Consider the following 10072-nt stretch of genomic DNA (forward strand, 5'->3'; position numbering starts at 1 on the left):
TATAAACAGCACCATTTCAGAATGCTAGACTTGGGCTTCTCCTGGTAAGCCAGAGTGGAGGGCCGTCGAAACCTTTGGGCAGCGAAGGGAACAGGGGAACAAGGGATCCCAAGGCTTGGGAAGGGAGCCTGGCAGTCAGCCAGAGACTGACTGCATTCAATCAACTGTGAAGTGTCAGGCACTCAGCTGTACCTGAGACACACCAGGAACTCTCACAGGATGAAGAATCATGTGAGGAATGAAGCTTCTCAGCGGTCAATGTCCTTAACCCCCTCCTCAATCATGAAATAGATGGGGAAATTGAGAATTACATGGAGATGGACTTGACATGGAACCTCAAGAGTTGAGCAGGGACTGGGACCCAGGCCTCTGTCTCCTGCCCCTAACCAGGCTGACTCCTCTGTAGGTGGACGGGGGCAGTCAGGAGGGCTTTTGCTAGCTCCTGTGAACCAAGCTGCTTTGCAACTCCCATCTTGGTAGCTTGTATGGTCAGGCAATGGAAGGACAGCAAGGCCTGGGCCAACAAACCCAGATGTCTCCTGAGGACTCAGGGCAGGAGTCAGCACCATGTCCCACCACACCTACATTGGGTTCTGGTCAGCAACAAACATCTTTCTCTTGAGAAGGGCTTCCTCTCCTGTAATTAGGATTGGGACTATAATTCTACTCTGTCCCTTCACCAATTACCTCCCTCAAACACCCACATTAAGGGGATGGGGTGAGAATAACTGGTGTCAAGTAACCTAGGTTGAAACAGGGAAAGATTCCCATCTTTCCTGCGAGGTCAGGGCCAAGCCCCCGGCACTCCAAGACCCTGGAGTAGTCTGGTCTAGGAGAACTTTGCTGTCCTCACCTTTGACAGCTGAGCCCTGCACCAGCCAGCCCTGCACATGGCCTGGGACCTCAAGACAAAAGTCCTTCCCATTGCCATTCTGATTTAGTTCCTCCCACAGTCTGCCAGGAGAGATGTGGCACCCTGACCACAGCTTCCCACCAATGACAGCTTTCATTCACCTCTTTTATTTTACCAAAAAATAACAACAATAACGTCTTTCGCCTGTTTCACAAAAATAGATTTCTCCTCCTCGCTCCCCACAATCAGCCCTTACGGCGGCCTGGAATTCCTCTTGGAAGCCACAGTCCTCCCCGGGGAAGCTCCAGTGGGTTTCTTTTGGGAGCTTCTGTGGTGGCAGCAGACCCCGGCCCCACCAGCTGGTCCTGGAACTCCGTGCGTTTCCCCAGAGGGCAGGTGGCTCCTAAGCCATTGAGGGGGCGTGACTGTGAAAGTGTGGCTCAGAGCCAACCCTAGGCAGCCTGAGGGGCTCAAAGCAGGAACAGTTCTGGAGAGGGCCCTTCTTTCCATGGCATCTCCCTAGCAATCCTCAGACCCTGGGGTGGGGATCAGGATTCCCAGTTTCTCCTTCAGTCCCCCAATAGCCTCCCTTTGAGGCATTTTCCTCCTCTTCGCTTATGAATGCTGAGCTGCTGAGGCTGGAAGTCTCAGCTCCCTTCTGACTCTCCATCCTGGCGTCCCTGTGTTGAGATGACCAGAATCCTGCTCCTGCTCTGCTGCCCCACTGACGGTCTGGGCATGGAGGTACGGAGCAAGGGGTTGCTGAAAGAACATCCCAGTCTCTGTGAATATCTGGAATGTCTCAAGGATAGCTGGGAATAAGGCAGGAACTGCACACCTGCACCAGTCCTTTCACCAGCTGCGTGGTCCTCAGGGCCCTGGCACAGGAGAGGACTCCAGATTTGCCAGTTCGAGTTTATGCTGACCTTCAGAGCCTGGGAGTCAGGTTCCTAGATCTGAGAAGCTAGACTGGTGTCTAGTGTAAGGGCCAGGGTACCCTGGTAGACCCAAAGGATCATCCGCAGCCCCCATGAGGCAGTCTAGAGTCAGCCCCTTCTGAAAACATAGGGATGAATGAAAAAATGGCCCAGGGGCACCTCTGGCTGAACAAATCAGAACCTCTGTGGTGGTCAGAACAGGCTCCCCCTCTTAGCTTGCCCCAGGTTACTACTACAGGTTCAAATGTAGAGCTGCATCTACACCATATCTCAGGCTCTTGCACAATTATCACATACACTGAGCAGGGAGCACTGCTGATCTGTCATTACACAGAGGTCATGGTCTGATGGTCCTAATCCATCCATCCACTCACCTCCATCCTTCCATCCACTCACCCATCGTCCATTCACCAGTCCATCCATTCATCTGTCCCACTCATCCTTCCATCTCAAAAATCCATCCATCCATCCATCCAAAAATCTATCTATGCTACTCACCCACTCATCCATCCATCCATCCACTCATCCATCCTTCTACCCATCCCTCCATCCAGTGCTTATGAGGGGGCCACTATGTACCAGGGTGGGTCAAAAGCAGTTACCTCTCAGACTCCATCATTAAAATCTCTCATACACTCACACTCAGGTTGCTTGCTCTCTTGCACGTTTCTTGCCATCACTTCAGCCACATGCATGGTTCCCCATGGGAAGCACCATGGAAGGGCCAAGTATGTGGGAAGAAATCCTCTGGCCAACCCTGCTCCCCGATTTCATGCCAGAGGCTTAGCCCCTCCTTTTCTTTCTTTGCCCACCTTCCTCAGTCAGGGGGATACGTGGGCAGACTCTGCCCTCCAGAAGTCCAGGGGCTTTGGCCTCATGGAGGGTCCTGGGCTTTCTGACTCCTCTGCCGCCAGACTCCTGGGTGTCCCCTCCCCCACCAGTCTGCGTTCAGATGTCCATCTGATGGGCACATGTCCAGGCCCGGCTCAATGACAGATTCTCTCAGTCATCTCCCGCTGTAGAGACAGAAGACAGGGAGGGGGTAGTCAGCCCAGCCTGCCAGGGAGCCCCCTCCAGAAACATAGGCCCCAGCTGCTCTTCTACCTGAATCTGGCTCCTTCCCAGCCCTATCTCCAGGCTGCAGATCTGGGCTTGTCAACTGACATGAAATGAATTCTCTGAGAAATAAATGGACTTTCCCTAACTCATCTACTTGAAGTTTCTTAAAGCAGCCTTTGAACCTGAAAACTCCCAGAAGCCAGCCTTGATGGGGAGGGTGGTGGGGTTTTGAGCTCACCAGCGGCTCCAGCTCCCGCTGGTCCACCAGGCTGAACTCGCGGATGAAGTAGTAGAAGTGCTTGTAGCAGGTGTTCACGTGGGCTTCCGCCCCCATGCTGAGGATGCTGTCGAAGTGGTGAATGTAGACATGGACAAAGACACGGAAGAGGCGGGTCAGGATCTTGGTGCAGACCTGCTGGAAGTTCTTGGGGAAGGGAACTCCTAGGGATCCGGGAGGGACAGACAAGATGGAGACCAATCAGCATCCTGCTAGAAAACTCTGCTGATACCTGTCCTCCCCCACATAGTCAGCCTTCCTCCAGGGTAGCTTTTGTGCCCTCCCATACTTCAGTTTTTAATAAAGTACAAATCTGACTGGCCCCTCTCCCCAGCTGAAATAGAGATCATCTTAATACGTCTTTGTGACCTAAAGCTGGCCATTTTAATCTTGCTCGGTGTCAACAGCTAACCCTTCTTAGACTATTATGAAAGTTATGGCTCCAAATCTCCCCAGATATATATGCAGTGGGTCAAGCCACTGCCTGTGACACTGGCATCTCATATGGGTGCTGGTTCAAGTCCTACCTGCTCCACTTGAGATCCAGCTCCCTATTAACACGCCTGATAAAGCAATGGAAGATGTCCCCAATCCTTGGGCCCCTGGTATCCAAGTGGGAAATCTACACTAAGTTCCTGGCTACTGGCTTTGTTCTGGAATAGGCCCCAGCTACTGTGGCCATTTAGGGAGTGAACTGATAAAAGGAAGATATCTGTCTCCTAGCTCTCTCTGTCACTCTACTTTTCAAATAAATAAATTTGCAACTCACACACACACACACACACACTGAACCTGTAATTGGCCCGTTGCACTTTTATCACTAGTCCTTACATGCAATTCTGCTAATGGAGCTGATAATCATTCTAGATAGAACAGAGGTCTGTACAGTTGAAATCATACGCCCCAAGCCATGTAACTTAATTAGCACAGACTGGAAGCAAGAATCAAACCTTCCTTGCACTATTCTGCAGTGCCCTAGGGGATACACCTGACCCAGACCATGCCCCAGGGAAGTTCTGCTATCTAAGGAAAAGGCACAATTTATGCACAGCCAACCCTCCCTCCACCACCCCCCCACCGTGCTCAGGGCAGAGCTCTTAGTGGCTGAAGGTCCTTCTGTCAGCTGAGATCTCACAGGTCCAAGGAGATAAAGCTATGAGTGAGTAAGGGTCCAGAGAACAGTCTGAAGTCAGGTGCACCCTGGCCTACCTCACTCCTCACTGTTCAGCCCAAGCCCCCAAACTTAACTCTGCCCACCTTGATTTTGGGTCCTGGGACCTAAGAGAGCTGAGCTGCAGCTCCACCCCACTCCCCACACCCCTTGGCCTCAGTTTTCCCCTTTGTAAAACAAAGGTACTTGGGTGGTGCAGGAGAAGACAGGCCACCTGCTAGGTAGGAGCCATGGAATTGTGACTCACTGCCCAGCCTCCCTCAGCTTCAGACTCTTCCCTTAGGGGCCTGACCACTGAGCCCCACCTAGCTCTGACTACCAGCATGAGGTTGGGTAGGGGCTAGGGCCTCGGGTACAGGTGGGGCTGTATCACTGACTACCCAGCTTCTAGACCAACACACCTCTCCTGGTGACATCACCTACCTCTCCCACCCTCACCCGCCCAGCTGCCTAGCTGAGATAAGGAAAGGCCTCTGGCCAGGGGCCTGACAAGAGTAATTTCCGTCCTAATTTCTCCAGTCTGAGATGAAGCTAGAGTCCCTGAAGCCACTAGCCCAGTCCCTTTCCTGCAGCCAGAAGTCACAAGGCATGGGGGGGGGGGGTTCTTGCCACAACCCCCTGGAGGGAAGGAGCATCTGTTCTGGAATATTCTGAGAATTGGTTCTTAGCGGGAACTTGAAGCCTTGAGCCCTGAGCTCCAACTGGGAGTCAAGTAGTGCGGATCAACTGCTTGGCCTTGAGCCAGACACTTGATCAACTTAGCTTCCTCTTCTTCCAAAGGAGGATGAGGACGCTGGCAGCTTCCACACAGCTGCCATAGCAAGCTGCACGCCCATCTGCCCACTGGCTCCGGTGGGCGCCCTCCCCGCCCTGTCAGACCCGACTCTCCCGCCAGGTGGCGCTCACCGACACGCGTGGGAAAGACGTCCTCATCGTTGATAAGAGCCTCAATCCAGTCCATGAGCAAAGCCATGTAGCGCGGCGCAGAGAGCTTGGCCGGCCGCCGGTACTGGCGCTCATCCTGCCAGCGGTATTCGTAACGGGGTCCACCAGCCATGACTGGGCAGCTGGTCTCGCTGCAGCGCTCGGCCATGGTGCCGTAGATGAGGTTGATGCGGTTAAAGAAGTCCACCACGTGCACTGCGATCCAGTCATCGATATTCTCGCCAGGAGGCAGCCGCACCACACTGCGCAGGTCCAGGCCCGACTTCAGCGAAGCCTGTGCCTTTTTGTAAAGCTCAAAGCGTTGGGTGCCTGGTTCAAAGCGCTTGCGCGGCCGGAATGTCTTGTCTTTGGCAAACACTTGTTTCAGGCACAGCGCCATGGCCAGGCTGGGTGTTTAGGGGCAGGACCTTGAGGATGCCCTGCTGACAACAAGGGGGGTAAGTGGTTAGGGCCTGACTTCAAAAGATACCCTGCTCCTCTCCTGGCTCAGCCTGGGGTCAGCCCTGCATCCTTGGAACCTGGAATCTACAGCCTCATCCCCTAGGTCTGGCATCCTGTCCCCTTTTCCCCTGACGTTGGCCCTCCTTGCTAAGCACCTGCAATTCTCCCATCTTGCTTTCCCTCCGATTTCATTGTGTCTCAGATGGCTCTAAACAGGCCCCCAAGGGCCTTGCTGCTGACCATAGGAACTGTGGCACAGACTCCCTTATGGCTCGCCAGGAGGTGGTGCCTGGACAAGATGACCTCTGGGAACTTCATGGCCCAGCAGGTGCAGCGTGGGAGAGCTTGGTCTCATTGTACTGGAGGCAGGAGTGGGGGAGGGACCCTAGCCTTTGGCTTCCTCTGGGACATCCCGTCGTCCATCCGGCCACCGGGGATTCCCAGGGAGCAGAGGGACTTTTCTACCAAAATTGTCCTTTCCTTTCTGTTTTTTCTTTACCCTGAAAGAGGAAAGGGCCCTCACATGGCCAGCTGGGTGGCCTCTGAGTGTGCTTGCAGGAACTGGTGTGTGTGTGTGTGTGTGTGTGTGTGTGTGTGTGTGAGTGTGTGTGTGTGCGCGCATGCACGCAGGCTTAGAGCTCTGCTTCCTCTGACAGTGGCTGGGGAGCCTTCCCCTTATGCCTGAACAACCACTGACCCCTCCCCCTGCACCTGCCACTTGCTCAGTAGACATTCCCCATTCCCCTAGTATGTGCCGGTCACCAGAAAGTGGGAGAACACAGTCAGATCTGCCCAGCTGCGTCCATCCAGACCTCAGACATATCTGCTTTGCCTCTAAAAGCTGAAGGATTCCAGGTTCCAACCAAGCTTTGGGGAGCAGCCATCAGAGCATAGGGCTTATAGGCAGGGGTCCTGGATTCTACTTCCAGATCCAGCACTGGTTTGCTGAATGAACCCTAGAGCAAATCCTGGGTTGCTTGGATTTAACTGCGTTTTTCCACCTCTCAGCATAGCTGGTCGTCTCCCCTGTGAGTGTATGAGCTGAGAATTGCAAATGCAGGTACTGCTGAGACCCAGGTTCAGCCACACACTGAGCAATGACCCTGACCCCAGACCAAGCACTATCGCTGAATATGAGCTCAGCACCGGGCTTGGGCTTCAAGCTGTCTCGCTTGACCCTGATCCTGGACAGGCTGAGCCCTGACTCCAGCCCCCAGCCCTATGCTGGGCTTGAGTAGTAAACATTTGGGCTTGGCCTTAGATGGAATGGCTAACACTGGAGCAATTTCCTTTCTTAAATCTGCAGTAACACAGGGACAGGACTGGGAAAGGGAGGCTGGGACCAAGCTGAGGATTGGGAATAACCAAACACATGGCACCTGGGGTGGGAAAATTATTCCTTCCAACAACTACTCAAGCTAGTGGCCTAGATGTTGGAACAGGGGTCCATCCTTACATCCACAATAGGCAGGCAAGGACAGTGCCAGTGAAGGAAGAGCAGTGTGGACAGCAGGGACAGGAATCCTGGCCTCTTGGAAAAAATCTCAGATGTCAGAGGTCACCTCGGCCGCTGCTACCCCTCAACTTCTCACCTAAGGAAGTGCCCAGGGTGCAATATGAGCCCCCTGATGGGATCAGGGTCAAGTGAGACAGCTTGAAGCCCAAGTCTGGGACCTGTGGTGGGGGGCGGGGCTCAGCCCCCTGCAAAGAGGGAAGGACCACTTTCCTGGCACTTGCTGGTGCCTGGGGGGCAGGGAGGCCTGGAAGAAGAGGGGAGTTCCCATCTTCCCCACCAGGCAGAGCAACTGCTCCCTTAAAGCACAACACAGACCCCTGCCCCAGCAACTTGGGGGTCCTGGACCCCACTTCCTGCTGTAGAACTAGGCCTGGGTTCCCGCCCCTTCCTCGTCCCTGGGCAGTGGAGGCTTGGAGGCTGGGCCAGGGCAAATATCCTTTCTTCAGTGCCCCAGCCTCCCAGAGTTTATCTCCCTCAGAACCTCGGCCCCTCCCTGAGCCATTCCCCCACTCCCTGCCCCGCCCCCACTCCATTTCCTGATGCTGAGTATCCTTTTATTTCTCAAGCAGCGGGTGGACTTTGCAGACGCGGGGCACAGGTGCCCCTTGACTGTTTATGACAGCGGCCTGCCCAGCCACACCCACCCTTCCCTGACTCTGGCCCTGGTTTGAGTCCAGAACCTAGCCCCAGGGACCCCGCTGGATCGGGATCGCAGAGAAAAGTCGAAGCAGCGCAAACTCCACGCCCTCCCCGCGGCGCGCACACCCTACGCCCGCCCGGCCCCTCCGCGTTCGATACCCCCGCCAGCTGTCGGGGCCAGCAGGGTCGCGGGACCCCCAGGCGCCAGCCTGACGTTTCCGCTCCCGAAGACACGCCCCCCTCCGCCGCTCTGCCACCCCCACCTCCGACTTCCGCAGCTCGGAGCCTCGGACCCCAGCCTGGGCCGAAGGCTGTGGCCAGCTTGTCTTCGGGCCGAGTCGCCTCCGGGCAGTGACAGGCCGGGACAGGGACAGCCGACGAAATGAAAGTGGAAGCGGGGGCTGGGCCGTGTGTGCGCTCGCGGGGCGCGGGCGCTCACCCACGAGGCCCGCCCGGCCAGGCCGCGCGCGGGTCACAGCCCAGCGCACCGAGTCGCCCTCCTTTCTGGCCGGTCCTCCCTCCGGGCCAGCTCGCTCGCCAGTCCACGCCTGTCCGCCCTGCCGGCCCGAGGCCGCCCTCCGCCACCAGCTCCGCCCCCGGCCCAGCCACGCCGCGGCCTGGGGGCGGGGAAAAGGGAACTCCCTCCACCCCAATATGAAGACGCACTCGAGCCTTTCCGGGAAGTCCATATCGGGCGCCCAGCTTCCCGTCTGGCGCAGGACTGACGGCTCAGGCGGCCCCCTCTGCGTCTCCTGAGACCTCTTCCGCCAAGGACGCGCGCAGCCTTACCTTCCTAGGCTGTAGAATGGGGATACGCCGGTTTCTGTCTGCTAGATAAATGTTGGTTTCCCGGCAGTTTGCCCCGGAACTCAGTAAAAGATAGATCTCTCCTCACCCCCGAACCCCGTCACACTTTTCATGTATTTATTTTCGTTTTATTTGAAAGGTTGAGACAGAGATCCTCCAATTTTTTGCTCATTCCCCTGCTGTCTGCAGCAGTCAGGGCAGGGCCAGGTAGAAGCCAGGAGCCAGGAATTCAGTCTGGGTTTCTCACGTGGCAGCTAGCAGGAACCCTGCTATCTGAAGCAACAGCTGTTAGCTCCCAGGAAATGCATTAGCCCGAAGCTGGCTCAAAAGCAGAGGAGCCAGGGCTCCCATAGGGAAGGCATCGTGCAATGGTATCCTAACCACTGCACCAAAAGCCTGCCTCCTAGTCCCCTCTCACAGGCCCAACACACAGCAGGCAGCCGGAACGCCCTTGATGAGTGGGAGAAAGTCTGAATGAGGACATGCCTGCCACGGGAAGCCAGAGCAATGCCTCTGAACCTTGTCAGGACTGGCCTTAAAGTGCTCAAGTCAGATCTCCCCTTCCGTGGCAGGGTTGTGATGCCTGGATGGGGCTGGGTCAACTCCTGTCTTCATCCCATCAGTCCTTTCCTAGAGCTCTTCTCAGTTTGGATTAGCTTTTTTTTTTTTTTTTTTTTTAATATTTTATTTATTTATTGGGAAGTCAGATTTACAAAGAGAAGTAGAGATAGAAAGATCTTCCATTTGCTGGTTCACTCCCTAAGTGGCCGCAGTGGCTAGAGCTGAGCTGATCCGAGACCAGGAGCCAGAAGCTTCTTCCAGGTCTCCCACACAGGTGCAGGGTTCCAAAGCTTTGGGCTATTGTCTACTGCCTTCCCAGGCCACAAGCAGGGAGCTGGAAGGGAAGTGGAGCTGCCGTGATATGAATCGGCACCCGTATGGGATCCCAGCACATGCAAGGCGAGGGCTTCAGCCACGAGGGTATCAGAACGGGCCTGGAATAACCTTTTTCTCTCCTGATAGTCAAATACAAACACTTCAAGTTGTAATTTGCTCTCTATTTGTTTTTCTTTCTACCTGGGTTCCTTCCCTGGGAGTAGACACATCCCTATCAGTGCTTGGTGCATGCTATGTGTGCACGGAGAGTTGACCTGCTCTGAGCTCGGAGGAGATGGGGAGGGCTGCTACATAAGGAAGGTCGAGGTGTACAGCTGGACTGTGGACATTATCCTGCAGGGGTAGCCGGGGAGCAGGTTTCTGCAGGGGACAGCTGTAGGAACACTTAATGATGTTCCAGGTATTCCAGTAGACTCCGCTTGGGAACCTTCTGTGTGCTTCCCGGCATGAAAGCACATTGGCTCTTAGAACCCCAGCTCACAGAGCTGAAGATCCACTCTTTGGTTGAGAACCTTTTTTGCCCCAAAGT

At 55.1% G+C, this 10072-nt stretch overlaps 1 protein-coding gene across 2 annotated transcripts; it reads right to left on the reverse strand.

The window, feature by feature from the left end:
- Positions 1–1837: 1837 nt before the first annotated feature.
- MOB3C (MOB kinase activator 3C) lies at positions 1838–8593 on the reverse strand. 2 transcript variants are annotated; one of them, XM_058680937.1, is made up of 5 exons: positions 8103–8593; positions 5205–5665; positions 3089–3291; positions 2294–2807; positions 1838–2226 (listed from the first exon to the last, which is right to left on the reverse strand). In XM_058680937.1, the coding sequence occupies exons 2-4, from the start codon at positions 5620–5622 to the stop codon at positions 2778–2780; spliced, it is 651 nt and encodes a 216-aa protein (XP_058536920.1). In that variant the 5' UTR covers positions 5623–5665; positions 8103–8593; the 3' UTR covers positions 1838–2226; positions 2294–2777. The 2 variants fall into 2 exon arrangements, with proteins under 2 accessions (XP_058536920.1, XP_004599484.1); XM_004599427.2 differs by having other exon boundaries at positions 5205–5662; positions 8103–8590.
- Between the last annotated feature and the right edge of the window lie 1479 nt (positions 8594–10072).

The sequence above is a fragment of the Ochotona princeps genome, chromosome 2 (assembly GCF_030435755.1).
Source record: "Ochotona princeps isolate mOchPri1 chromosome 2, mOchPri1.hap1, whole genome shotgun sequence".
NCBI lineage: Eukaryota > Metazoa > Chordata > Mammalia > Lagomorpha > Ochotonidae > Ochotona > Ochotona princeps.

Coding starts and splice junctions, on each gene's coding strand:
- MOB3C (XM_058680937.1), bottom strand. CDS start 5,622: ATGGCGCTGTGCCTGAAACAAGTGTTTGCCAAAGACAAGACATTCCGG. Junction 3,292..5,204: donor CGTCTTTCCCACGCGTGTCG/GTGAGCGCCACC, acceptor CCGGATCCCTAG/GAGTTCCCTTCCCCAAGAAC. Junction 2,808..3,088: donor AGCGGGAGCTGGAGCCGCTG/GTGAGCTCAAAA, acceptor CTGTCTCTACAG/CGGGAGATGACTGAGAGAAT.